The 25,033-nt window shown below is 41.5% G+C and overlaps 2 protein-coding genes across 4 annotated transcripts in view; both read left to right on the forward strand.

The window, feature by feature from the left end:
* The window catches only part of LOC127430573 (probable voltage-dependent N-type calcium channel subunit alpha-1B), a 192,544-nt gene extending 176,505 nt beyond the window's left edge, over positions 1–16,039 (forward strand). For all 3 annotated transcript variants that reach the window (XM_051680419.1, XM_051680421.1, XM_051680422.1), the window contains 9 exons: positions 222–329; positions 615–724; positions 1,504–1,661; positions 1,849–1,990; positions 2,868–2,978; positions 3,925–3,963; positions 6,092–6,347; positions 7,873–8,090; positions 8,972–16,039. In XM_051680419.1, the coding sequence (XP_051536379.1) occupies positions 222–329; positions 615–724; positions 1,504–1,661; positions 1,849–1,990; positions 2,868–2,978; positions 3,925–3,963; positions 6,092–6,347; positions 7,873–8,090; positions 8,972–9,520 (1,691 nt within the window). In that variant the 3' untranslated portion in view covers positions 9,521–16,039. The remainder of the gene's footprint in view (positions 1–221; positions 330–614; positions 725–1,503; positions 1,662–1,848; positions 1,991–2,867; positions 2,979–3,924; positions 3,964–6,091; positions 6,348–7,872; positions 8,091–8,971) is intronic.
* Positions 16,040–20,150: 4,111 nt separating this feature from the next.
* Positions 20,151–25,033, forward strand: part of LOC127430574 (collagen alpha-1(I) chain-like) — a 96,453-nt gene continuing 91,570 nt past the window's right edge. The window contains exon 1 of the mRNA XM_051680423.1: positions 20,151–20,323. Coding sequence (XP_051536383.1) covers positions 20,203–20,323 — 121 coding nt within the window. The 5' untranslated portion in view covers positions 20,151–20,202. The remainder of the gene's footprint in view (positions 20,324–25,033) is intronic.

Consider the following 25,033-nt stretch of genomic DNA (forward strand, 5'->3'; position numbering starts at 1 on the left):
AAGAAGAAGAACCAGTAACACTCATTAACAATGTAACATTTCAAAACTCCCATTTGGGAATTTTCATAGTGGCAGGAATTAACAACATTGCTAACAGTTTTTGTTCAATTCTGTTTGCATGACTCCATTGTCTGTCTAGCCAAATATAAACAGGACTGTTAGATTCTATTGGATAGGCAATGGTATAATAATAACATACTTGCATTCTTGTTGTTTCCCAGGGGTTCTGGCTCAGCGGCTTTGTGATGCTGAATTAAGGAAAGAAATAAACAAAATTTGGCCGAACTTATCTTCAAAAACCATGGATCTGCTGGTGACACCTCATAAACGTAAGCTCTGCATTCAGACCCTCCTCATTAAATAATGGCAATTTCTGTTTGAAATAAAGCTGCAGCCAATTAACATTCTGACATTATAATTAAAGGCTTAGGGAAGTATGTGAAGAGAAAAGGGAGCAGTTAATTTTTTAAACAATATTAATGCCATTTCCTACTTGAGTGGTTCAGCTATAGTTTTTGCTCAATTCTCTATCTTAAGTATTTGGTTCCACCTACTGGACATCAATTTTCTCACTGGATTTCTGTTTTTATGATTCACTCGTAACCCTCTCTTAGATAATGAGTTGACAGTGGGGAAGGTCTATGCTGCTCTGATGATCTTTGACTACTATAAGCAGAACCGAGCCAAGAGGCTTCAACAGCAGCAGGCTGCTGCAGGCACACAGGTAGAGCCTCTTGGCATGGGGTCTACATATAACTGCATATAATTACAGTATGTAGTTCACATCTGTAGCATTACTGTCAATATGTGGCTATATAATTAGTTCAATTGCTAAATATTAAATTTTACTCACGGAGAGGTTTTAATGAATATTGCAGTCAGTCTTTTCTATACAGAGGTTAGTGAATAGTGCCTCAATTTCTAGCTTAAAAAAGGACCCAAATGTATCATGAAAGTAGTCCATGCTACTCATGCGCCATATTCCAAGTCTTCTGAAGGCATACAATGGTTTTTGGTGAGAAATCAAAATCCAAAATGTAGGGTTTTTTTTTTTATTGAAAATCTTGGCATGAGCGTGCAACAGGCATCATTGAACATTTTAAATTAAAAATTACTTTAAATTCAGTTTTTTTTTTCTCATTACAACCTATGGTAACATATGCCTTCGGAAGACTTGGAATATGTTGCATGAGTCGCATAGACTCCTTTTATGATATTTTCAAGTCATTTTTAAGCATTAAAATGAGCTGCTATCAACTGCCACTGTATTGAAAAGACGGACTGGGATATTCATTAAAAAATCCTTTTGTGTTCTGCATAACAAAGAAAGTCATAGGGGTTTGGAACACAACATGAGCTTTCATTTTTGGGTGATCTATTCCTTTAATGTCGGCATTTTATGAGTAATTGCTTGTTTAAAAAAAATCCTACAAATTATGAATTTGTGAAACATATACAAATTCAGGCGTCCTTCAGTATATTTTGTTTTGTTTTTCCCTGCAGAGTAAAGTAGGAGTTCTCTTCAGACCAATGCTTCCTCTCACACACTTACACGAACAAGAGCCACTAGTGCCAAAATCCCTGCCCTCCTGTCAGTCAGATACGACACCACAGCCAGAGCCCCCACAAACATCCTTTCACCTAACCAATGGAAATGCAGTGTAAGTGCATTACATTCCTGCTTTATAACTCATTGTACTATTCTTTGCTTTGAGGAATTCTCAATTCATTAAAAAAAAAACTTTAACAAAAGCAGGTTATTGCAATTACTGGTGAGAGCTGATATTTATTGTAGTGTTTGGTGAAGTGCTAACATTTGGAAACTGATTTTTGTGTATGTGATCACAGACAAAACCAGAACAGTGCCATGAAAAAGTCTTCTTCGGGAGACACACCTCAGGTCGACACACCTCAAGTTGCACAAGAAACGAACAGAAAGACTGTCCAACGTGTCCAGTCAGATGATGTGCCATACACATACAAATCTCAGGTAATGAAGCAGTCATCCAAAGTTATCATAATGATTTTACCACTTCTAGTGATTCATAGCAGGACACCAATCAGTTCCACTTAAGTGACATTCACTTGTGTTTGCTCAACCAATTGGACATTAACAATAGACATTGCCAAACACATCTTCTATAGCTGCTGAAAGTCACTTACTACTCTTGCTTATATTTAAAGGTGAACTCAGTAATTTTTACCTCATTAAAAAGTTTGACTCCTTAAGAAATAGGAACGTGTTTACGTTCCAGAATGAGAGTAGTGGAGGATGAAAAGAGAGATGGTGCCTTGGAGAAAAACAGGTGGATCACTCCATATTGTGAAAGTTTTCTTCCCATGAGCTACCAAGGGCTGAGCTGTTAATATAGCTGTTTAATTTTGAAACATGAGTATAAAATCATGAGCACTCACATGAAATGAAGACTCCAGTCATATCAGTAACCTCACAAAAACTGTTTTATTCTACATGGAAAGTGTCCCCTCATGGGGGCTGCCATGTTCAGATCACAAAACCAGCCGAATTATCTCAGTAACCGCCATGTATTTGGACACTTTCACTCATGGATTTAGTTTATCATGGCTGACTGTATATAGTGAATTTCTACAATGGCATCGGTAAGTGAAAACTACTGAGTTTAAATTATGCTGCATCCACACCACTAGGTGTCAGTGTAAGTCCCAAATCACATAAACACAAAAATTCACCTTTAAATTAAATGGTCAAAATTTCAGTGGTCTTTACGACTGTAACATTTGCTCCTTTGCTTTTTATTTTTGTTAGTACAATGGAGTTGCACCTCTTTGTAGTCCATTTCATCATGCCTTTTGTGTTTGTATTCTGACTGGGTACACATACATTACAGGAATTAGTAGAGATGTCTGACATGGAGAATGACTCTGATATTGGTGGGTACCCTGTGCTGGAGGGTCACGGCAGAGCTGCCTCTATGCCCAGACTCAATGCTGGCATTCAGGTAAATATCTCCCACCCAACACATGATCCAAAACGTATTTCTTTTGCCAGTATGAGTGAGGCTGTAAAGGTACAGGGTAGAGGAATGAATGGTAAGGATATCAAGAGCTGAATGAGAGAATGGATGTAATGGTGAAAGTGGATAAATAAAATAATGAAGAAAAGGTGAAGAAGTGAGACAATGCAAAGTCTACATACTGTATATGATCTTGGTCTCACATTTCAGAACTCTGGATGAATATTTTATTCCTTTTGTTCTTTATTTGTTATTTAATCTTTATTTGAATCTATACATTCTGATGATTATACTGTACTATGTAGTCTTTTCTCAGATTTTGCAATTCATTTTGTTTTGTACATTTTGTTTTGTGTTTCACGTTCAGTTTTTCTCACACAGAGTGTCTGATGTCGCTTTTTAACTGTACATTTATTTGTGTTCATACTTAGTTTCTTAAAGTCACGATTTTTATTTGGTGTCTTGCCACATCGCTCAAGGACTCACATGGTGTCCAGCATCCTTGTTGTAAATGTAATGCCCTGTCTTGTCTTGAGTCTTTTCCTGTCCTGTCTTGTCTTTCTTTCTCTTCTGTCTCTCAATCTGCCTCACAACTAGCAAACTCATTTTTCAACTCTCCCTATTCTTCACTTTACACCTTACTTTCATTCATATGGTTTCCATTTTTCCATTCACTTTTCATCCTCCAAATCCCTGTTAATTAGCAGTTTTTTGCCTTATTTTAATACAAACCATCTCTGCTCCACCATCCCTACATTCTTATCTTTTCAAATCATACTCGACCGTGTTATCTGAGCATTTCATTGACATCGCTCCATTTTTAATTCCAACTTTCTCTGTCCTTCTATCTCACTCTGTTACTGTGTCCACGAGTATGTCACAGCTGTGTTCCCTGCTCTCCTCACCTATGTGTCCTCTTCCTGTCCAACAGCGGAGCCACTTACGCCACACCACCGGAACGTACCTAGCAGTATGTACAAGTGTTCCACCTGCAATATCCCTCTCTCCTCCTCTGTCTCTCTCTCCTTTTGACAGCCACTCCATTTCTATGTTGGCTTGTGTGTGCTTTGTTCATTCCAACTCTTTTAGAGTCCACACTTTTTTAGTCAGGCAAATAAACTTAAACAGGCACGCTGTCTTTAAGATTAGCCAGCTGAACACAAAACTAACATTAATAGAAAAGCCTTATATGGCAGTTTATCTCTGTGGGTAGCTGTTTTACAAGTAATAGAATCACCACAGTTCACAATGACCATCACTATACAACAGTAACATCTTGGATGTTGTGAGATAAACATGATTGTGGTTGTGGACAGTATGTTTGAGTGTGTGTCATTCTGATTTTGTAGAAGTGCAGTCCTCTGTTCACACATCTTTCAGCCATAAACACTTTCTACTGTGGATGTACTCAGTGGTACTCCTTCTAGTCAACATGAAATCAAAATTGACCCTTTTTACATTGTTAAAACAGGTTTAAAACAGGTGCACAATTCATCAGTGAATGTTATTCCAAAGAAAAAAAAGTTTGCATTTGTAATCTTTCATCATAATGTAATATTTTAAATGGATATCTGAAACACAATTCCTTTTTGGCTGATGCCAGCAATCCCTCTTATTTTTCAACTCCTCCACTCCACCCACCTCGCTTAACTTGAGTAAGGAAGTCCACATTTCACAATCCCATCAATTCCTGATGGCAGTCAATTTCTGCCCAAGTTTTTTTGTCTCACAATCCTGTTTCACCCAGAAATGTGTCACACTATGGAAGTAAATTGGATTGCAAATTTAGTTTCATGTTAAATTGGGTTAAAGGAATATTCCAGAATTGATACAAATTAAGCTCAGTAGACAGCATTTGTGACAATGTTGATTACCACAAAAAATATTTAGTTTTGTCCCTCATTTATTAAAAAATAGCAAAAATAGTGGTTACTGTAAAGTATTTATAATGGAAGTGAATGGGGCCAGTCCATTAACGTTAAAATACACACTGCCTGAAAAGTATAGCCATAAGATGTAAACATTAAATGTGTTAAAATGATTTAGTGTGATCAGTTACTAACCTGATCTGTGTAAAGTTACACTCACCAAGCACTTTATTAGGAACAGTATGGTCCTAATAAAGTGCCCAACGTGGCCTTCTGCTCTTGTAGCCCATTTGCCTCAATGTTCGACATTTTGTGCATTCTGAGGTGCTATTTTGCTCACCACAATTGTACAATGTTATCTGAGTTACCGTAGCCTTTCTACCAGATCGATTTTGCTTAACTTGTATTGAAACTGGAACATTTCTTTAAAGTAGCTATTCGATTTGGGCCAAATATTCAGTCATAAAGGCATGGAACAAAAAGGAATTAACATAAACCTGAACATGATGAATCATTTTTAGGATGTGGGAAGAGGGGATGCACTGCTTTTTAGAGTTTTTGAAATCTTATGCCACTGGGTGGCGCTAGTGAGTGCGTTCATTAAATTTCTGGATGCTCTGAGTAATCTATTCCAGTCATCACCAAGCAGTGGCCATGGATTCTATCAAAGAGTCTGGCCTAAAACAAACTGAGCTGATTTAACATGTAACTTATATCTACAGTAGTGACTGTAAAGTACACATACTGTAATCTGTATACATGGACCATGTTTGGAGATTTATTCCAATTGTCAATTCAAAATTCTTCATGAAAGGTAAAAAAAAAAAAAAAAACCTTTAAAAGTGCCATTGACTCTTCATTGACCAGTGACTGCTGCTTGGCTGTGGATAGTTCGCATAGCAACTATTCCAGCTATCTAGTTCGTATGTGTGTGAGAGACAATTCGATGACAGCATTCAAACAGTAGAGTGTTTGCATCGGACCATGACGGTGTTCCACTGTCCTCCAAAGCGTGCTTGTCTCCCAGCCAGAGGATTGGGCTGAACGTTGCTCTTCAGTGGAAGTGTGTTTTCATGCTCAGCTGGTGTTGTACGTCTGTTGTGACAGGTCTAGTGCTCTGAGACTCTTGTCATTCTAGTGCTGTGCTAGATCTGTGTCCTGTATTTCCTTCATCTCCTCCATTTACCCTTCACACGTTCACCATTTATTTCCACTCTGTCCGTCAAACAGCCTATCGCTGATGTGAGCCCCATGCGGCGTTCTACATCCTCATTAACTCCTCAAAGAGGGGTGCAGGAGGTCAGTTTGAGGGATTATGACTTGGAGAGGCCCAAGCTGTCCACGGGCCAAACACCCACTCAGGAGAGAGACAGGGAGAGAGCCCATCATCATCATCACCATCATCATCACCGCTGTCAGAGACGTAGAGACAAGAAGCACAAATCACTAGATCGAGCCATCAGTGAGGAGCAGCCACCAATGGCAGGTAGAGTTGATTTTAAAGTCAAGTCATTTTTATTTGTATTATTTGTATAGCGCTTTCACAAAATACATCTCAAAGCAGCTTTACAGAACATTATACTGTAACAGAAAATGAATCTGCAATGTCTGTAATGTTTTTTAGTCTTCTTTGTGCTGTTTGATTAAAAACGTGATTGTAGATTATGCCTTACAAATATGATTTATCTTTAGATTTTCCTTTCACGTTCACTCTTATACGCTCTCAAGCACATCCATGTGAGATAATACGGTGATAAATTGATTAATCTAGCCATATTAATATTTTTATGCATCTAACTGCATCTGCACTAGGCCTGTACTGTTGAGCACTCTACATTTTACTGAATAGGATTGAGACATGACACATGGCCAGACTTGTGCCACTACATTGACCGTTATTGTATTTTATATATATATTGATATGTCACAGTCTTTATTGACTGAAAAAAAAGTAATATGGAAAGGAAAAGATGAAGTACTGGTTGAAAAGCTCAGCTTTTCTTGCTTAACACAATGATGGAAATTCCTAAAAGGATTAGAGCGATCAGGTTATCGTGGAAAAAGTTTTTATTGCTCTCTAAAGTGGTTTGCTTTTGGATTTACCGTGTCAACTTCTCCCTTTGATTGAGAGAGGGACTTACAGACCACTGCGAGAAAATGCGCTCTTGAAGGGATTTGATTTTTTGGTTTGTGTTTCTAGCCACTTTGTGGCATGACTGGGAAAGTGAGCAGCCAGTGAGAGCTATATTAACAACTCAGCTCTTGGTAGCTCATGGGAAGAAAACTTTCACAATATGGAGTGATCCACCTGTTTTTCTCCTACTACAAGGCACCTTCTCTCTTTTCGTCCTCCACTCCTCTCATTCTGGAACGTAAACACGTTTCAGCTGAGCACAGCTGGAGTCTGGCCCTGCTGTAAATAGATCATTCAGCTTTGACTGAGTTGAAACGGGACAATACATCAGTCCACTGAAAGCTAGTTTACTTGAGTAAACACACAGACACCCACATATGTCTTCCTCTACATGTTTTTGTTCCTCTGTAGTCAGAAATGTGACAACACTACCAAACAGCAGGGCCAAGCGTGTAGATTTGTCTTGAATATTGGGGGTGTTGCAGCGTGAAGCATCTACATGTTTCCACTGATCATGGTATAAATATTGGGGGGGTTGTACTTGCTTGTTTTGATTATTGGGTGGGCTACAGTATTTTTACTGTAAGAAGTGTTTGATTAAAAAGTGATTCTTTAGTCAAAGACCTTCTTCTGGCATTTTTGGGAATTCTTTTGAAAATGATATTATAGTGTGTGTGACTTTTTTTTCTTTTCTTTTTTCTTTTTTTAGTAATAAATATACAGTAATTGATTATATTAGAGTACGTTTCTTTATTGCAGTTTAGTAATTTGTAAAATAGTATTTAGTACATAACTTTCTTAATTATTCATAAAATACTCATATTAAAGTAGGACATGGCTAGTTAATATATTTATTATATTTTCTATACATCTGCAGATCCAAATACTGAGTCATTGCTGAGGGAGCGAGCATGGGAAAGAGATCGTGGGCGCTCTCACGAGAGGAAGAGCAATTCGTCTTCAGCAATGGAAAAGAAGCAACGATACTATTCGTGCGATCGTTACGGCAACCATGAACCAGGCCACAGCCTGTCAGCCGGACCCAGCAGATCCACATCGCCTGGAGAACCACACGACCCAAACAGACTTAAACAGGTCAGGAAGACACCCTCTCTGTGTCTCTTATGGTATCATGCTGTCTGCAATATAAATATAAAAAAAATCTTAATCAGTATTTTTGTATTTTTTTTCCAGAAAAATCCTTAAAACAAGGATGTTATTTTTCTTACACCATTTGCAGCTTTTTTCTTGTGTAAAGCAAAAATCTAACAAGATTTAGTGAGGTTTATGTCATGGGCAATTCTAGGGGTAAGCAAATTTTTTTGGTAAAGTCCTGAATGTTTTTGGCAAAGCCCCAAATCATCTTGTAGTGATGTCAAAAGTACCAGTGCTTCAGTATCAAGTTCATACTGAAAATGAATAAATATTTATTCCATCGTTGCCAACATAGTTCAATGATTTGGGGTTTCCCGAAACCGTAGTTCCAATGAACATTCGCAAACAGCATGTAAGAATGTGCTCAATTGCATCGGGGGAACCCTGCAGTCTACTGTAGAGGGAAACCCCACTATTGCAGTGCAATGCATCAGTCGCATTACACAGTGCACACCGTTTTCATGTATTAAGCAGCTTTCGGGCATTATATGGCTTTCTAGTGTACGCGTAAATGAGCCATTATATTGCTATTTATTGCTCCACCCCCTGCGTAATGTCATTAACGACAGATTTATATTGTTATTCCAACTTGGTTTGAACGATGGATGTGCAATGTAGTTACTACGGTCTCGGGAAACAGTTGTGTCTAGCTTGTTAATTTCTCCAATGATGCATCGTACTATGGTGGTTAAGCAATGAGTTACATTGTTGTACGGGAAACACACCTCAGGGTATCCATTCCAAACCCTATTAAGAAAAAGTTTTGTGTTTTGGCAGTGGTTCACTCTCTTTGTGCCTTCTCTTTTGTCATTGTGTTTCAGGGAAGTGGCACAGCTAAAGGAAGTTCAATCATTCATACCTCAGGCACCAGCACACCCTGCCGTAGCCGAAGACAGCTCCCCCAGACGCCCCTCACCCCCCGGCCTGCTGTTGCCTACAAGACTGCTAACTCCTCCCCGGTCCAGCTCAACACTGCCCTGTCTACCGGGCCCTGCCCCACTCGCCTTAGTCGTGGCCTATCAGAGCACGATGCCCTACTCAGCGGCAACGGCCACCGCCAATCCCCCGTGCCTGTCACTCGAATCTGTTCTGATCCCAACTTGGGTCCCCTCCAGCAGGACTCGCACTTCTCAGAAGGGGACGACTTCCAGGATGCCTTGAGCACGTACGGCGCAGGCCGCTCACCCAGGACTGCAGCCTCCGTTGTCCACACGTCGTCAGGTGTGGCCCCCACTTCCGTGCTGCTCTCGCGCAGCCAGAGTGGGGTGCCCAACGGGTATCACTACTCCCTTGGAGTATGTGCGGCCACTGGGGCAAGCGGCAGAGCTTCTGGAAGCTACAAAGAGACTGAGAGAGATGACTGGTGTTAGCATGATAGTATGCAGCATTTAATCTAGCATGAGTATCGTCTTTGACCTAAAATGTTGGCGAACAGTTGAGACCTACAAGAGGAAGAATAATGAAATTGTGTCCACTGTTTACACAATTTTTTGCCGGTTTACCATCAAATATAGACTGTATGGCTTTAAAATGGTGTATAACTCCTCTTGTTTCGGAAGAAGCGGACTTCCCTGTCACTGTTTACGAAAGTAGTAGCGAGATGGAAGGCTTTACAAATTAATATGGATTATTTGATACATTAAAACAGTGTGAAGGGAATGAAGAGTTTAGCCACAAGTGACACGCCCCCACCTCTTTTAATGTCATTAGGGCTGTTTCCGCAAGGGTCAGTTGCAGGGAGATGGTCACATGAGCTGTGCCTGTTATTAAGACCCCAGACCTTGGAGGAGCCAAAAACACAAGCTATGATGAAAACACAGGCCTGCAAACTCTGATTCGCATGTCTGAAAAGTGATTTGCTCTACATATTTAGTTGTTGAGAATTGAGAGGCTGTTTGGATTCTTTGCACAGGACATGATGACTGAAAAGTTATTTCTAGGAATTTAAGGTTATGCTGCTGTTAAATTCTAAGGGGCCGTTCACAGCGAACACGTTTTTCGTCAGTCTGCGCTGTTTTCCAATTGTTTTCTATGTAAACATGCACTAGACGGACATCTTTGACTGTTGCACCGTGTCTCACTGTTTTTTCTGCATTTTGTGCTGGAGCGCCACATCTTTTTAGATGCTTTTTAGCTGAATGTCAACTTTTAAAAACGTGTCTCGAGACACTTGCATTCTGTTCTATTTGTTGCGCTATTTCACACACCATTGCACTTGTGTATATGGCTGTGTGACAATAAAGTGATTTGATTTGATTTGATTTGATTTGATTTCTAGCTTTTTTTTTATACACAAAAACATGTTCGATGTAAACTGCCTCTTTGTCTTTCTCTGGTGTGAGTGGAGTAGACAGTCTGCTCCCACCAACTGAAAAAAGGCCAAATTATGCTCACTTTTCTATCAGACTGCCGTAGATCGAATATCTTTTCACAGTGTTCCATTTTGTACCTTGTAAATGATCCGAGTGTTGCTGGACACATGTAAGGTCTAATCCTTTTCTTACTCTCGAGAGGTAAGATACCAAGTGCCTAAACTTTGTGATTTATTGCCACATTGGTGCAATGCATTATGAAGCATTATAACCTACGATAGGCAATGAACAGATGCTGTACGCTGTAGGTAAATGTCACTGATATATGTTTTTTTTTAATGTACTTTAGCATGTATTTGATGAAAGAGATTTGGGCATTGCACAAAAAAAAAGAGACTGTAGCGTTATAATGATAGTTCCCTTTCTGTCACTCACTCGACATTGTGTCGATGTAGTGACACTAGGGGTCACCCTTTGGAGCCACAAACACCTCTGATATTTGAGAAAAGACCAATGAAAATTGGTGAGTGGAATTTGCATGCCACTCCCCTGGACATACGGGTATAAAAGGAGCCGGCTTGCAACCACTCATTCAGATTTGTTCTTCGGAGCCGAGCGGTGCCGATGAATTCCACTGCCATTCCATTCACCTCTACAAAGTGTTGTAAGCTGTTGGATATACAGCACATTGCAGTGGGTTCTCCCCCTCTCGCACTGATAAGTGCAGAGAACGCCCCTGGGCACTTCGGCAGCTATGCTAAAAGAGTATATACTTAAAAGAGTATTTCCTCTAAAAGAGTGAGCACTGGCCGAAAGCGTCTTTTTAAAGATGCCTTTCCGTCTCTGTGTAGTTCCTGGATGCGGTCACTATATCTCTGCCTCTGGCAGCCACAATCGCTGCCTCATGTGTATGGGCTGTAGCCACACTGAGACAGCGTTCATGGATGGTTCATGCTCTCAGTGCGAGAGCATGAACATGGCAATGTTGCGATCATGGCTTTCCTTCTTCAGAGGGAAAGCCACCCCAGCCGTTCCCTGCCCCGGTCCTTTTGGGACCCCCACGGACCTCCTATTCCCCAGTACGCTCGTTTGCCCCAGTCGAGTTCTGGGATGAGACAGGCAGCTCGCCCCAGGGCAAGTTTAATGTCTCTTTCGGTGCTCGGGAGCAGGATGAGCTCTCAATCGTAGCATCAGAGAGTGGGCTGGAATGGTCAGACGTGGAGGCCCCATCCGCAGGTACATCAAACGTGATTGTCCCATTGGTACTCCTCACTCGGAGTTTGGAGGCGTGGCTTGTGCTCTCCAACCCATCGCGTTGGCTGGCCAGGACAATCCGACTCGGCTTCACGATTTAGTTTTCCAGGCGCCCGCCCAGGTTCAATGGCATCCGTTTCACCTCGGTAGGAGGCGAGGACGCCGCTGTCCTGCATGTGGAAATTGCAGTCCTTCTACAGAGGATGCGATAGAGCCTGTCCCTCCAACCGAGATGAAGAAGGGGTTCTACAGCCCCTACTTCATCGTACCAAAGAAAAGCAGTGGGTTGCGGCCAATCTTGGACCTGCGAGTGCTGAATCTGGCCCTGCACAGACTCCCGTTCAGGATGCTGATGCAGATGTGCATTCTGTTATGCGTCCGGCATCAAGATTGGTTCGCAGCGGTAGACCTGAAGGACACTTCCATGTCTTTGTTTTGCCTCGACACAGACTGTTTCTTCAGTTTGCTTTTGAGGGCCAGGCTAATCAGTACAAGGTCCTCCCCTTTGGTCTGTCCCTGTCATCTTGCGTCATTACGAAAGTCGCAGAGGCAGCCCTTGCCCTGCTAAGGGAAGTGGGCATCCGCATCCTCAATTATCTCGATGACTGGCTGATTCTAGCTCACTCTCGAGATCTATTGTGTGTGCACAGGGACCTGGTGTTCAGACACCTCAGCCGATTGGGGCTTCAGGTCAACTGGGAGAAGAGCAAGCTCTCCCCGGTGCAGAGCATCTCTTTTCTCGGGATGGAGTTAGACTCGGTTGCTATGATAGCGTGCCTCATGAATGAGTGTGCTCATTCAGTGCTGAATTGCCTGAAGTCATTCAGGGGATGAACAATTTCAGAGGCTCCTGGGGCATATGGTGTCCTCGGCAGTGGTTACGCTGCTCGGGTTGATGCATATGAGACCGCTTCAGCACTGGCTTCAGACTCGAGTCCTGAGATGGGCATGGCGCCACGGTACACATCGTGTGGCCATCACGCCGATCTGTCACCGCACGTTAAGCCCTTGGACGGACCTTGCATTTCTGCGGGCAGGGGTTCCCTTAGAACAAGTGTCCAGGCATGTCGTCATCACGACAGATGCCTCCAAGTTAGGCTGAGGCACCATTTGCAACGGGCACGCAGCTTCAGGCTCCTGGACAGGACCTCGACTGCGTTGGCATATCAACTGCCTCGAGTTGCTGGCGGTCTTGCTGGCCCTGCGGAGGCTTCGGCCATTGGTCCAGGGCAAGCATGTGTTGGTCCGGACGGACAACGTGGCGACAGTAGCATACATAAACTGCCAAGGCAGTTTACGCTCACATCGCATGTCGCAACTCGCCCGCCGTCTCCTCCTTTGGAGTCAGCGGTGACTGAAGTCGTTGCAGGCCAATCACATCCCGGGCGAATTCAACTGCCCAGCGGATGCGCTGTTGCGGCAAGTGACGCTCAGGGGAGAGTTGAGACTCCACCCCCAGGTGGTTCAGCTGTTTTGGAATCGATTCAGCGAAGCACAGGTAGACCTGTTTGCTTCCCGGGAGTCCTCCCACTGCCCGCTGTGGTACTTTCTGGCCGAGGCCCCTCGGCACAAACGCGCTGGCACACAGCTGGCCCCAGGGTCTGTGCAAGTATGTGTTTCCCTCAGTGAGCCTGCTTGCACAGACTTTGTGCAAGGTCAGGGAGGACAAAGAACAGGTCGTGTTGGTGGCACCGTACTGGCCCACCCAGACTTGGTTCTCGGAGCTCACGCTCCTCGCAACAGCCCCTCCCTGGCGAGTTCCCCTGAGGAAGGACCCAGACCTCTGGAATCTCCACGTCTGGCCCCTGGACAAGACGCGGAAGACCTAAGTGGGCTACCACCGGCAGTGGTACTATCACTCAGGCCAGGGCTCCTTTCGACGAGGCAGCTACATGCCTTGAAGTGGCATCTGTTCGCAAATTGGTGTTCTTCCCGAGGTGAAGACCCCCAGAGATGTGCAGTCGGGTCGGTGCTTTCCTTCCTGCAGGACAGGCTGCCTGCACCTGCACTGCCAGTCCACGTAACACAGTTCAGCTGGTTGTGGCATTTTGTATAGGGACCCCTAGTGTCACTACATCGACACAACGTCAAGTGAGTGACAGATTGGGAACATCTTGGTTACTGTTGTAACCTCCGTTCCCTGATGGAGGGAACGAGACAGGGTGTCCCTCTTGCCACAACACTGAACTACCCACTGAAATGGCTGGGATTCTGTCACGGCTCCTCAGCACAAACCTGAATGAGTGGTTGCAAGCCTGCTACATTTATACCCATATGTCTGGGGGAGTGGCATGCAAATTCCACTCGCCAATTTTCATTGGCCTATTCTCAAATATCAGAGGTGTTTGGGGCTCCCAAGGGTGACCCCTAGTGTCACTGCATCGACACAATGTCTCGTTCCCTCCATCAGGGAACGAAGGTTACAACAGTAACCAAGACGTTTAGGTGGATGTTGATGATGTTGGTCTTTTCAAAGTATTTGATTATTGAAATAATGCAGGGGAAAATAGATAGATCATCATATAGTTAAAATGCAAATGAAATTGATTTATACAGGATTGAATATGTTTAAAGAATGTTTGAGGGTTGTACTTCTTGGCTGCTGTTGGTGTCAGTGTTGTGTCCAGAGAGCATATTGTGAGCTCATGCCTTTCTCTTTCAGTATTTGAAGGCGTAAGTAGGTGAGAAGGATAGACTTCTTTTTAGGATAATTCATAGAGGTGCCCTCTGCTCTATATATTATTTTCCACAAAAAACATAGAGCAACCTCTTTTAAATAAAGAGTATGTTGTATCCTCTTGATTAGTGATATGTAATGCTTTTTGGTGATAGTTATTAAAATCGAACGAGGATTTCGTTCTGTAGATCTGTGGATTTTACCCACGTTTTCATAGTTACATGTCTTTCAGAGACGAGGCATTTTATTAGATAGGGTGGTTTCTGTACAGTCTAGGGTGAGTCTGCAATTCACCCTTCCCTAAGCCCCGCCTCAAAAACATTACTTATGAATCCAGCCTTAGCAGCTGTTGTCATTTGCTATAATGTCAGACAGGCTTTTGCTCTATTCTAAAGCAAATTTTAGAATTTGGATAGTTTTGAACTGAATTGTACTGAAATTATCCAAAAAATATGGTAAATTATTGTACTTGGGGCACTTGAAATAGTGACACAAGAAACCTAAAGAGGATAAATCAATATTTTTTTCTCTTTTGTTAATCTTAAAATAGAGGTTCATGCTATGGACTAGCTGTCAACTGTGCTTGCCATCATTCACAAAAGAATACATGTTATATCAGTAGGGACACCTACATTTGCTCTGTGGTTAATTCATGTCACCTATTTAAATTGTTGTATTAATTCAGGTCACAGTTGAGGTGATGGTTTCTAAAGAGTAAAAGTAACAGTGAGATGTTAGGAACAATTCTGTTCACTTACAATAATGTTATGTATTGTAATCGAGATTTGACTGTGGTAAGTGTTTGCCTCGATTCTGATTTGGAGTCTTGGGTGATTTTAAACACTTTACTACATAATTTAATAATTCCTAAAAACAGCAGATAAAAAGGTTTTGCAATGTCAAACTTCATCCCAGGCCATGTCAGGATATTATTTTTACCATTTTAAGAGCACATCATAACGGAAAATCTTGTTGTTTACAGAAATCCCCAATGATTTCCTATGGGTGATTCTGTAAAGCTTGTCTAAGCGGGCAACAGTAACCAAGGTGGGCGAGGCTTAGTGAAGGTTCAGTTTCTGTACTGGAAGTGCAGGGAAATGTTGACTGTTGACGTACAGTAGGGCTATGCAACAAAATGACACCTTAGGACTGCTCCTCATCCTGTAGCTTTACCTCTGCTGACTCCAGCTTTAGCACCATTGGGACCAATTCTTTGCTTCGAAGAGATCTTGATATACAGGATGTGTTGGTCACAAAAAAAAAAAAAAAAAAAAAAAATGCACAGCAGGGTCAAATAACCTAACAGATGTTTTGCTGATTAAGCTACTGATCTGCCCTCAAAAAGTATAAAAAATATGTAGTGGTATTCCTTCTGTTTGCATTAGGAGGTGAACTGGTGTTGTTACTTGAAGTGTACGCAACCTGTCACAAAAAAGAGGTTTAATGTAAAGGCATTTGATTTTTTTTTTTTTTTTTTTTTTAATTTATGTGATGTCACAGTGAACTGCCTTTGACCACCTTTTACTTATATTGGGGTGGATGGAGTGTTGTGAACCCAATAGATCTTTGACTGCCGCTTAATGAAGACATCACCTTTCCTCTTGAAAAAGGAAAAAGTAAAAAAAAAAAAAAAAAAAAAAAAAAAAGACATGCCACGTGCCAAATTTCTTACAGCACTAGTTTGTCTCCTCGTGCTGTTCTTTGTCCAACTGCTTGGATGATGTCATGTTTGCATGTTATGACGACATACAGTATGTGCATGTAGGAAATTGTGTACCTTCATCCAAGTTTTTCTGTGAGGAGTTAATTGGCTGTTGAGTTTTTTTAGAAACAATCTTTGATACACTTACCCCCAGATTTCTGGGAGAAAATTAAAGACCCTACTCTTCTGAATTTGTTGTTTAAGAATTGTGGAACACAATGGAGCGATGCAACGAGGCCACAGACGAGTGCAACTGCCTCACTTCTGTGATTTGATGACCAGTCTATATTGCCATATTTCTGCTCATTGACTCTCAGTCTTATCATCAATTCTAACATTTACATTTTGTATGAAAAAAAAAAAAACATCACTGAACTGAAAGATATATGGAAATAAAACTTTAAAACTAACGTAGCATTTGGATTTTTTTTTACATTTTTATTTTTTATTTTTTTTTATTATTTTTTTTCTGTTTGATTTCCATTTGGTAAAGAGATTTTTGTTATGTACAATCTTAAATTAGCCTATTATATGAAATGCAAATTCTCCCACAGGAACATAAATTACTTATCATAACTTTTATTTACTTTACTTAAATTTAAAACACCACCACTGAACTGAAACACACACACACACACACAACATTATAGCCTAATATGAGATTATTCAGGATTATTCAGGAAAGATGGCGCCGCAGATGGGCGCCTCGGTGTGAAGCTCTTCAGTTCTTTTGTTGTTTTTGTTTGTTTGTCCTGTGTTTAGTAATATTTTTCCAGTCAGTTTTACCAGGAACGAACTGCTGAACATTTGGCAGCATATACCAGACAACCTTTTCCCGGTTTTTGAATATTCTGACATTTTGCTGGACATTTTAGTCGGAGGCGCGGCTGTGTTGTTTAAACGCGCTATGAGACGCAGGCGCGCTGGTCAGGCTCCGTCGGTGCGGCTTTCGAACAGCACTGCCGAGTATTCATCTAGCAAATCTCCGCTCTCTTCCTAACAAAATGGATGAACTACATCTCCTCACCCATACAAACAAGGACTTTTCAAACTCTGCTGCCTTGTGCTTCACAGAAACCTGTGTTTCTGAGTGAAGCCATTCCGGACAGTGCGTTACATCTGCCGGGCTTTCAGCTGTTCAGAGCGGATCGCATCGCAGAGTTAACGGAGAAAACGAGAGGCGGTGGAACATGCTTTTACATCAATGAAAGTTGGTGTACAGATGTAACAATGTTAAAGAGGATGTACTGTCCTAATTTGGAAGCGCACTTTATTAACTGTAAGCCATTCTACTCCCCGCAGGAGTTTTTCTCATTTATTCTGGTGAGTGTGTATATCGCGCCAAACGCGTGTGTGAACACAGCGCTGCAACAGCTGACTGATCAAATCACAGACACGGAACAACAATACCCGGACTCAGTTATTATTATTCTTGGGGATTTTAACAAAGCAAATCTCACACGTGAACTGCCCAAATACAAAAAGCACATTACATGCCCCACCAGAGTCAGGAACATACTGGAACATTGCTACACAACAATAAAGGATGCATATCACTCTGTCCCTAGAGCAGCTTTGGGACTCTCTGATCACTGTCTGGTTCATCTTCTTCCAACCTACAGGCAGAAATTAAAATCAACCAAGCCAGTAGTAAGGACTGTAAAAAGATGGACCAATGAATCAGAGCAGGAACTACAAGCCTGCTTCGATTGCACAGATTGGAGTGTTTTTGAGGCTGCAGCCACAGACCTGGACGAGCTCATAGATTCTGTTACATCATATATCAGTTTCTGTGAGGATATGTGCATTCCTACAAGGACTTATTTAAAGTTCAACAACGACAAACCGTGGTTTACAGCAGAGCTCAAGCAGCTTCGTCAGCCCAAAGAGGATGCTTACAGGGGTGGGGATAAAGTTTTGTACAATCAGGCCAGGAACACACTGATCAAGGAAATCAGAGTGGCTAAAAGAAGATACTCTGAGAAGCTGAAAAACAAGTTTTCAGCTAACGACCTTGCATCAGTGTGGAGTGGCATGAAACAACTCACAAATTACAGGACTCCTACCCCCAACCCTGTGGTGGACCAACAACTGGCTGATGACCTGAATGTGTTCTACTGCAGATTTGAAAGGCCTAATCGCACACCCCACACCCACTCTGACCTTCACTTCACACAAACACCAACACCTCCTGCAACCACCCTCCTCCCCCCTCCTGCTACTCAACCTGCACTTAAGATCTGTGAAGATAATGTGAGCTGGGTCTTTCAGAAACAAAAAACGAGGAAAACTTCAGGCCCAGATGGCGTCTCACCAGTGTGTCTTCAATCCTGTGCTAACCAGCTGGCCCCCGTCTTCACACAGATCTTCAATAGATCACTGGAGCAGTGTAAAGTCCCATGCTGCTTCAAATGCTGAATAATTATTCCTGTCCCAAAGAAACCATAAATCACAGGACTTAATGACTACAGACCTGTCGCCCTGAGAGACTGGTGTTGGCCCACCTGAAGAACATCACTGGACCCTTTCTAGATCCCCTTCAATTTGCTTATCAAGCAAACAGGTCTGTGGATGATGCAGTCAACATGGGATTGCATCATATCCTGCAACATCTGGACAGACCAGGGACATATGCAAGAATCCTTTTTGTAGACTTCAGTTCAGCTTTCAACACCATCATCCCAGCTATACTCCAGAATAAATTACACCAACTCTCTGTTCCCATGTCTATCTGTCAGTGGATTACCAGCTTTCTGACGGACAGGCAGCCACTTGTGAAACAGGGGAAACTCACTTCCACACCTGTACAATCAGCACTGGTGCCCCTCAGGGATATGTGCTCTCCCCACTACTCTTCTCTCTCTACACCAATGACTGCATTGCCAAGGACCCCTCTGTCAAGCTCCTGAAGTTTGCAGACGACACCACTGTCATTGGCCTCATCCAAGATGACCATGAGTCTGCATACAGAAGGGAGGTTGAACAGCAGGCTGTCTGGTGCAGTCAAAACAACTTGAGCTGAACACGCTCAAAACGGTGGAGATGATTGTGGACTTTAGGAGGAACACCCCAACACTGACCCCCTCACCATTCTAAACAGCACCGTGGCAGCAGTGGAGTCATTCAGGTTCCTGGGCACTACCATCTCACAGGACCTGAAGTGGGAGACATACATTGACTCAATTGTGAAAAAGGCCCAGCAGAGGTTGTACTTCCTTCGCCAGCTGAGGAAGTTCAACCTGCCACAGGCGCTGCTGATACAGTTCTACTCAGCAGTCATTGAGTCTGTCCTCTGCACTTCAGTAACTGTCTGGTTTGGTTCAGCTACGAAATCAGACATCAGAAGACTACAAAGGACAGTTCAGACTGCTGAGAGGATTATTGGTGTGTGTGTGTGTGTGTGTGTGTGTGTGTGTGTGTGTGTGTTTTATTATTATCTATGTTTTGCTGCTGTTTTTGTATTGTTGTACACTGGATGCTCCTGTCACCAAAACAAATTCCTTGTATGTGTAAGCATACTTGAGAATAAAGCTGATTCTGATTCTAATATATAATATTATAATATTTATAATATTATATTATAGCCTAATGTTTTGTAATATGTTATTCAAATTAAATGTAATAAGAATTGTGCAAATTAATTGGGAACTTTTTATTTATTGGTGTTTATTTTAGTCATTGAAATCATTGTTTTTAATTAATTAATTTATTTATTCGATTTCATTTGGAGTAATTTGGTACTCTACAGTCCGCCTTTGCAGACTCAGAAATGTTAATGAGCTTTGGGATTCTACTTCTCATTGGCATGCGGCGAGTGCGTGGGCGGAGCCCCTCGCGCAAATACAGTACAGATGAAGGTGTCTGGCGGTAAGTGCGCGCTGTTTACAAGGTGTTCAGTGACGCACAAAGATTAACAGTAGATTTAAGAGAACTGAGAGGAAACTAATGTACCTTTCATTTATCATCCTTAGACCCATCTCATCGTCTTCTGGGCTCCATTAATTAAAGTCGGACTTTTGATGGAAATGCGATGACTGCAGGTTTTGGCAACGAAAACTGCGTAAATAATCACAGTGCGCGTCTCGCGGCTTTTTAATTTAGTCAAACATGTTGCTCGCGTCTGTCCTGTGGACAGTTGCTTTAAGTACTTTGACAAAAGCCGGCATCCATGAAACTGATCCAACTGAAGCAACAGACATGGAAAGCGGTTCAGGGATGTTGCTGACAGGTAAGACGACGAAATTCAATTGTTTTGTTTATTAACTGTACTCTACATAGTAGCTAGGCTATATTATGTTTGTTTATTTACATTTACCTAGAATAGGTCTGTACAAGCTGCTTGACTGGCCATATTTAATTTTTAGCATGTTTAAATACCAGGTTATAGGTAAATGGTCTCCCTTTTGTCTTGTATTTTCTTTTATATTCAGACATTATTATTTACATGACATTTCAAGTAGTGACAGCAGTGTCATGCAATGTGACATTTAACGTAAAAACTGATTAAAATCATTTTACATAATGTCTATTTTATTAAACATGCTATTTGTAACCTCATATTAATTGGGAAACTACATGGAATATTTGTACTTTTAAAAATATAATTTGTCAGACTGTATGACTGTTTAATTAAACATGTTTTAATAACCTCCAAGTTGAAAAAAAATTTTTAAAAATATTGAGCAGCAGTAGCTTCTGAAATGTACACTTTCCTTAACACACACACACACACACACACGCACACACACACACACACATACATGTTGGTGCAGCTATCATTATGAGGACTCTCCATAGACATAATGATTTTTATACTGTACGAACTATAGATTCTATCCCCTAACCCTACCCCTAAACCTAACCCTCACAGAAAACTGAATTTTTACATTTTCAATAAAACATTGTTTAGTATGTTTTTTAAGAGATTTGAATTATGGGGACACTAGAAATGTCCTCATAAACCACATTTATAACATAATACCCTTGTAATTACCAGTTTGTAACCTAAAAAAAGTCCTTGTAAACCACTTAAACCTGTCCACACACACACACACACACACACGTGTTGGTGCGGTTATCCTTATGAGGACTCTCTATAGACATAATTAATTTTATACTGTATGAACTATAGATTCTATCCCCTAACCCTACCCCTAAACCTAACCCTTACAAAAAAACTTTCTGCAATTTTACTTTTTCAAAAAAACATCTTTTAGTATGTTTTTAAGCGATTGACATTTATAACATACTACCCTTGTAATTACCAGTTTGTAACCTAAAAAAAAGTCCTCGTAAGCCACCCAAACCCACCCACACACACACACACACACCATTGTGCCTGTACCAAAGCAATCCAAAATCACTTGCTTAAATGACTGGTGTCCTGTTGCTCTGACCCCCATCATCAGCAAATGCTTTGAGAGACTAATCAGAGATTACATCTGCTCTGTGCTGCCGGCCTCACTGGACTCACTGCAGTTTGCATACCACAACAACTGCTCCACTGATGATGCCATTGCATCTAAACACTGCTCTCTCCCACCTAGAAAAAAGGAACACTTATGTGAGAATGTTGTTTGTAGACTACAGCTCAGCATTCAACATCATAGTGCCCTCCAAGCTTTATGTGAAACCCCGGGCTCTGGGCTTATACAGCTCACTGTGCAGCTGGATCCTGGACTTCCTGTCAAGCAGACGCCAGGTGGTTAGAATGGGCAGCAACATCTCCTCATCACTGACCCTCAACACTGGAGCCCCGCAGGGCTGTGTTCTCAGCCCACTTCTGTATTCCCTGTAAAGACATGACTGTGTGGCAACACATAGCCCCAATGCCATCATTAAGTTTGCTGATGATACGACGGTGGTAGGTCTGATCACTGACAATGATGCACACTCTGACACACTGGTGTCAGGAGCACAACATCTCCCTCAACATCAACAAGACCAAGGAACTTGTGGTGGACTTCAGGAAAAAAGACAGAGAACACAGCCCCATCACCATTAATGGATCACCGGTGGAGAGAGGCTGCAGCTTCAAGTTCTTCGGTGTCCACATCACAGAGGAACTCACATGGTCCGTCCACACTGAGGCCGTTGTGAAGAAGGCTCACCAGCCCCTCTTCTTCCTGAGAAGGCTGAGGAAGTTTGGAATGAACCACCACATCCTCACACGGTTCTACACTAGCACTGTAGAGAGCATGTTGACTGGCTGCATCACTGCCTGGTACGGTAACAGCACTGCCCTCAATCGCAAAGCCCTGCAAAGGGTGGTGCGAACTGCCAGACACTTCATCGGAAGTGAGCTTCCCTCCCTCCAGGACATCTATACCAGGCGGTGTGTGAAAAAAGCTTGGAGGATCATCAGAGACTCCAGCCACCCGAGCCATGGGCTGCTCTCACTGCTACCATCAGGCAGGCGGTATCGCAGCATCAGGACCCACACCAGCCAACTTCATGACAGCTTCTTCCCCCAAGCAATCAGACTTTTGAACTCTTGATCGATCACGATACATATATCAGCACCGCACTTTCTTAGCCTCAGACTGGACTCACATTTTATACTTCTCTTAATAACACACTGGCAACTGACTAGCAACCGACAGCTGAATGTCAACACAACACTTCTTATTTCTTTCCACTGATTACATGGGGGGGGGGGGGGGGTGTACAGTACAGTGTATTTTTATTGTATACAGTCTTTTTATTTTGTATATACTGTATATTGTATATTATTATTATTATTTTATTTATTTTTTGTATACAGTCTTCTTATTTTGTGTATACTGTATATTGTATATTATTAGATGTATATGGTATATTGTGTTGTATAACAGATGTGTAAACTGTGTTATGTGTAAATCAGATGTTTATTGTAATTGTCATGCTGTTATGTTGCTTGGAACTGCACCCAAGACTTTCACCCACTGTTGCACTTGTGTATATGGTTGAGTGACAATAAAGGGATTTGATTTTGATTTGATTTGACACACACACACACACACACACACACACACACACACACACACACACACACACTTACCTAAAACTTGTTGATGTTGATGGGGGGAAAAAAGGTTAATGGACATATTATTTGTCAACCACCCCTATATGTTTGACATTCAGTGTTTCCCTCTTGGAGCTGCTGTTGTGTAATGTTTTAGATGATAGGAGCAGGTGCAGGTACTTCAGCAATGAAGTATTTTGCCACCCCGCCTATTTAAATCACACTATAACATTCCTGTGTTTCCAGACATAAAGAGTTATTAACTGCGCTGTGGTATTACTAAAATTAACAAGTGTGATCGCACCCACATGTTAAACACTAGACAATGATTGCAGCATAAAGCACCTCACCCGTTTATGCTGTTTTTGGCCAAACACATGTCTCAGATTTGTGGCAGATATGAGGAATATTAGTATCAGGATTATTGGTGAAAGTTGCCACCATGACCTCCACAAACATATGTATCATGGTTACTTTCTTTATGAATCAGTTGATTTTATTTATTTGACAATATTTTAAAAATGTAAAAGGATGATAATATAAGCACCATCCCATACAATTTAAAAACCGCTGAGAATAAACAACACAATTAAGTCAATGTCTTATTTCCATTGCAGTCCTCTGTGCATTTAAAAAAATAGGGGTACAAGTGAAAGAGGCTAACAATAACATTCTAATCTAAAATACTAACATATTATAAATACTCACAAAAAAAATCTTCAGTCATCAAAATCTTCTGGATTATTCTAAATTGGTTCATTACTTTGATTACTTGCACAATAACACGCAACACTAGTTGCACAGTAACACTGAAAAATTACACTTTTGGTTCTGCACAAATCCATTGAATAGTAAATGTCCACCACTTAAGATGATTTCATCAGACTTCTTACAGTGTATGTAATACATTGTTGAGGGCAGACTTCAATAAGTTTGCAAAGTTTGGAAATCCATAGAGTTGTGTTAAGGTCTTGAATAAAGGATGTGAAATAGTGCGAATGAACAACCCACTTCCTTAGTTCGATTGCTGGCTATCCTTTGTTCTAAGTTGCAGATTTGTTAGGGGTGGGATCGACAGTGTTACTCTCTGAATCATCAACGAATTGCCATCTTCACGAAGATTACATTTTGCAAACCCAGCAATTCAACATGAATAACAATTGAGTCCTTTGTGTGCATTATGCACAAGTATAGATGGATCTGAGAAATGATTTAACCTGTTTGCTTTTTGACTTAAAGAGATTTCTGTGCTAAATGGTGTCTAAGCTTGTTTTGTAATACGGACACAAATTCTAAACTAGAATGCAGACAGTAATCTTTCCTTTGGGTATGGTCCCAGGCCTTGCAGTGCTGCTCTAGGCTTTGTCAACAAACGTGACTTATTAATCAGCTTTTTGCTCCCTGCGGTACCACTACCAGCAATTTGGCCACCGTTTACATGCCCAGCCTTTCAAGGTATTGGCATTATCACAGTTTGACTATGAAAAACCCAACTCCAAATTTTCCAAAAGTTTGGGTATAGCTTCAAAGAGATCTCATAATGGGATTTGGGTAAAATATGTATTTAAACAATCTTAGCAAACTGCAAGGAACATCTTGGGTACAAATGACTGTTTGCTTGTGTTTCTTCAATTGTTTAAAAAGGAACCGAGATGCTTGCTCATTAAAAGTCTTTATTAGTTTTAGCTCATTCTTCTTTTCAGTTGTTTTAATGAACCTTCTGTGATCTCAGCAAATAATGTACAAAAAGGTAGGCTTGGGTTTATGAGCTCATATTTTATGGTCGGGCTGACAGATGTACAAGTTTATTAAATCCAGACCACAGCTGAAGAGTGTATGTAATCAGTGAGAGAACTTGTTAGAGTCATTGTGGTACAGCGTGGCATGAAAAGCCCCTTTTAAAGGTCTACAAGTTCAGACTGAAAAGGTCTGTAA

The sequence above is a fragment of the Myxocyprinus asiaticus genome, chromosome 40, assembly GCF_019703515.2.
Source record: "Myxocyprinus asiaticus isolate MX2 ecotype Aquarium Trade chromosome 40, UBuf_Myxa_2, whole genome shotgun sequence".
Classification (NCBI taxonomy): Eukaryota; Metazoa; Chordata; class Actinopteri; order Cypriniformes; family Catostomidae; genus Myxocyprinus; species Myxocyprinus asiaticus.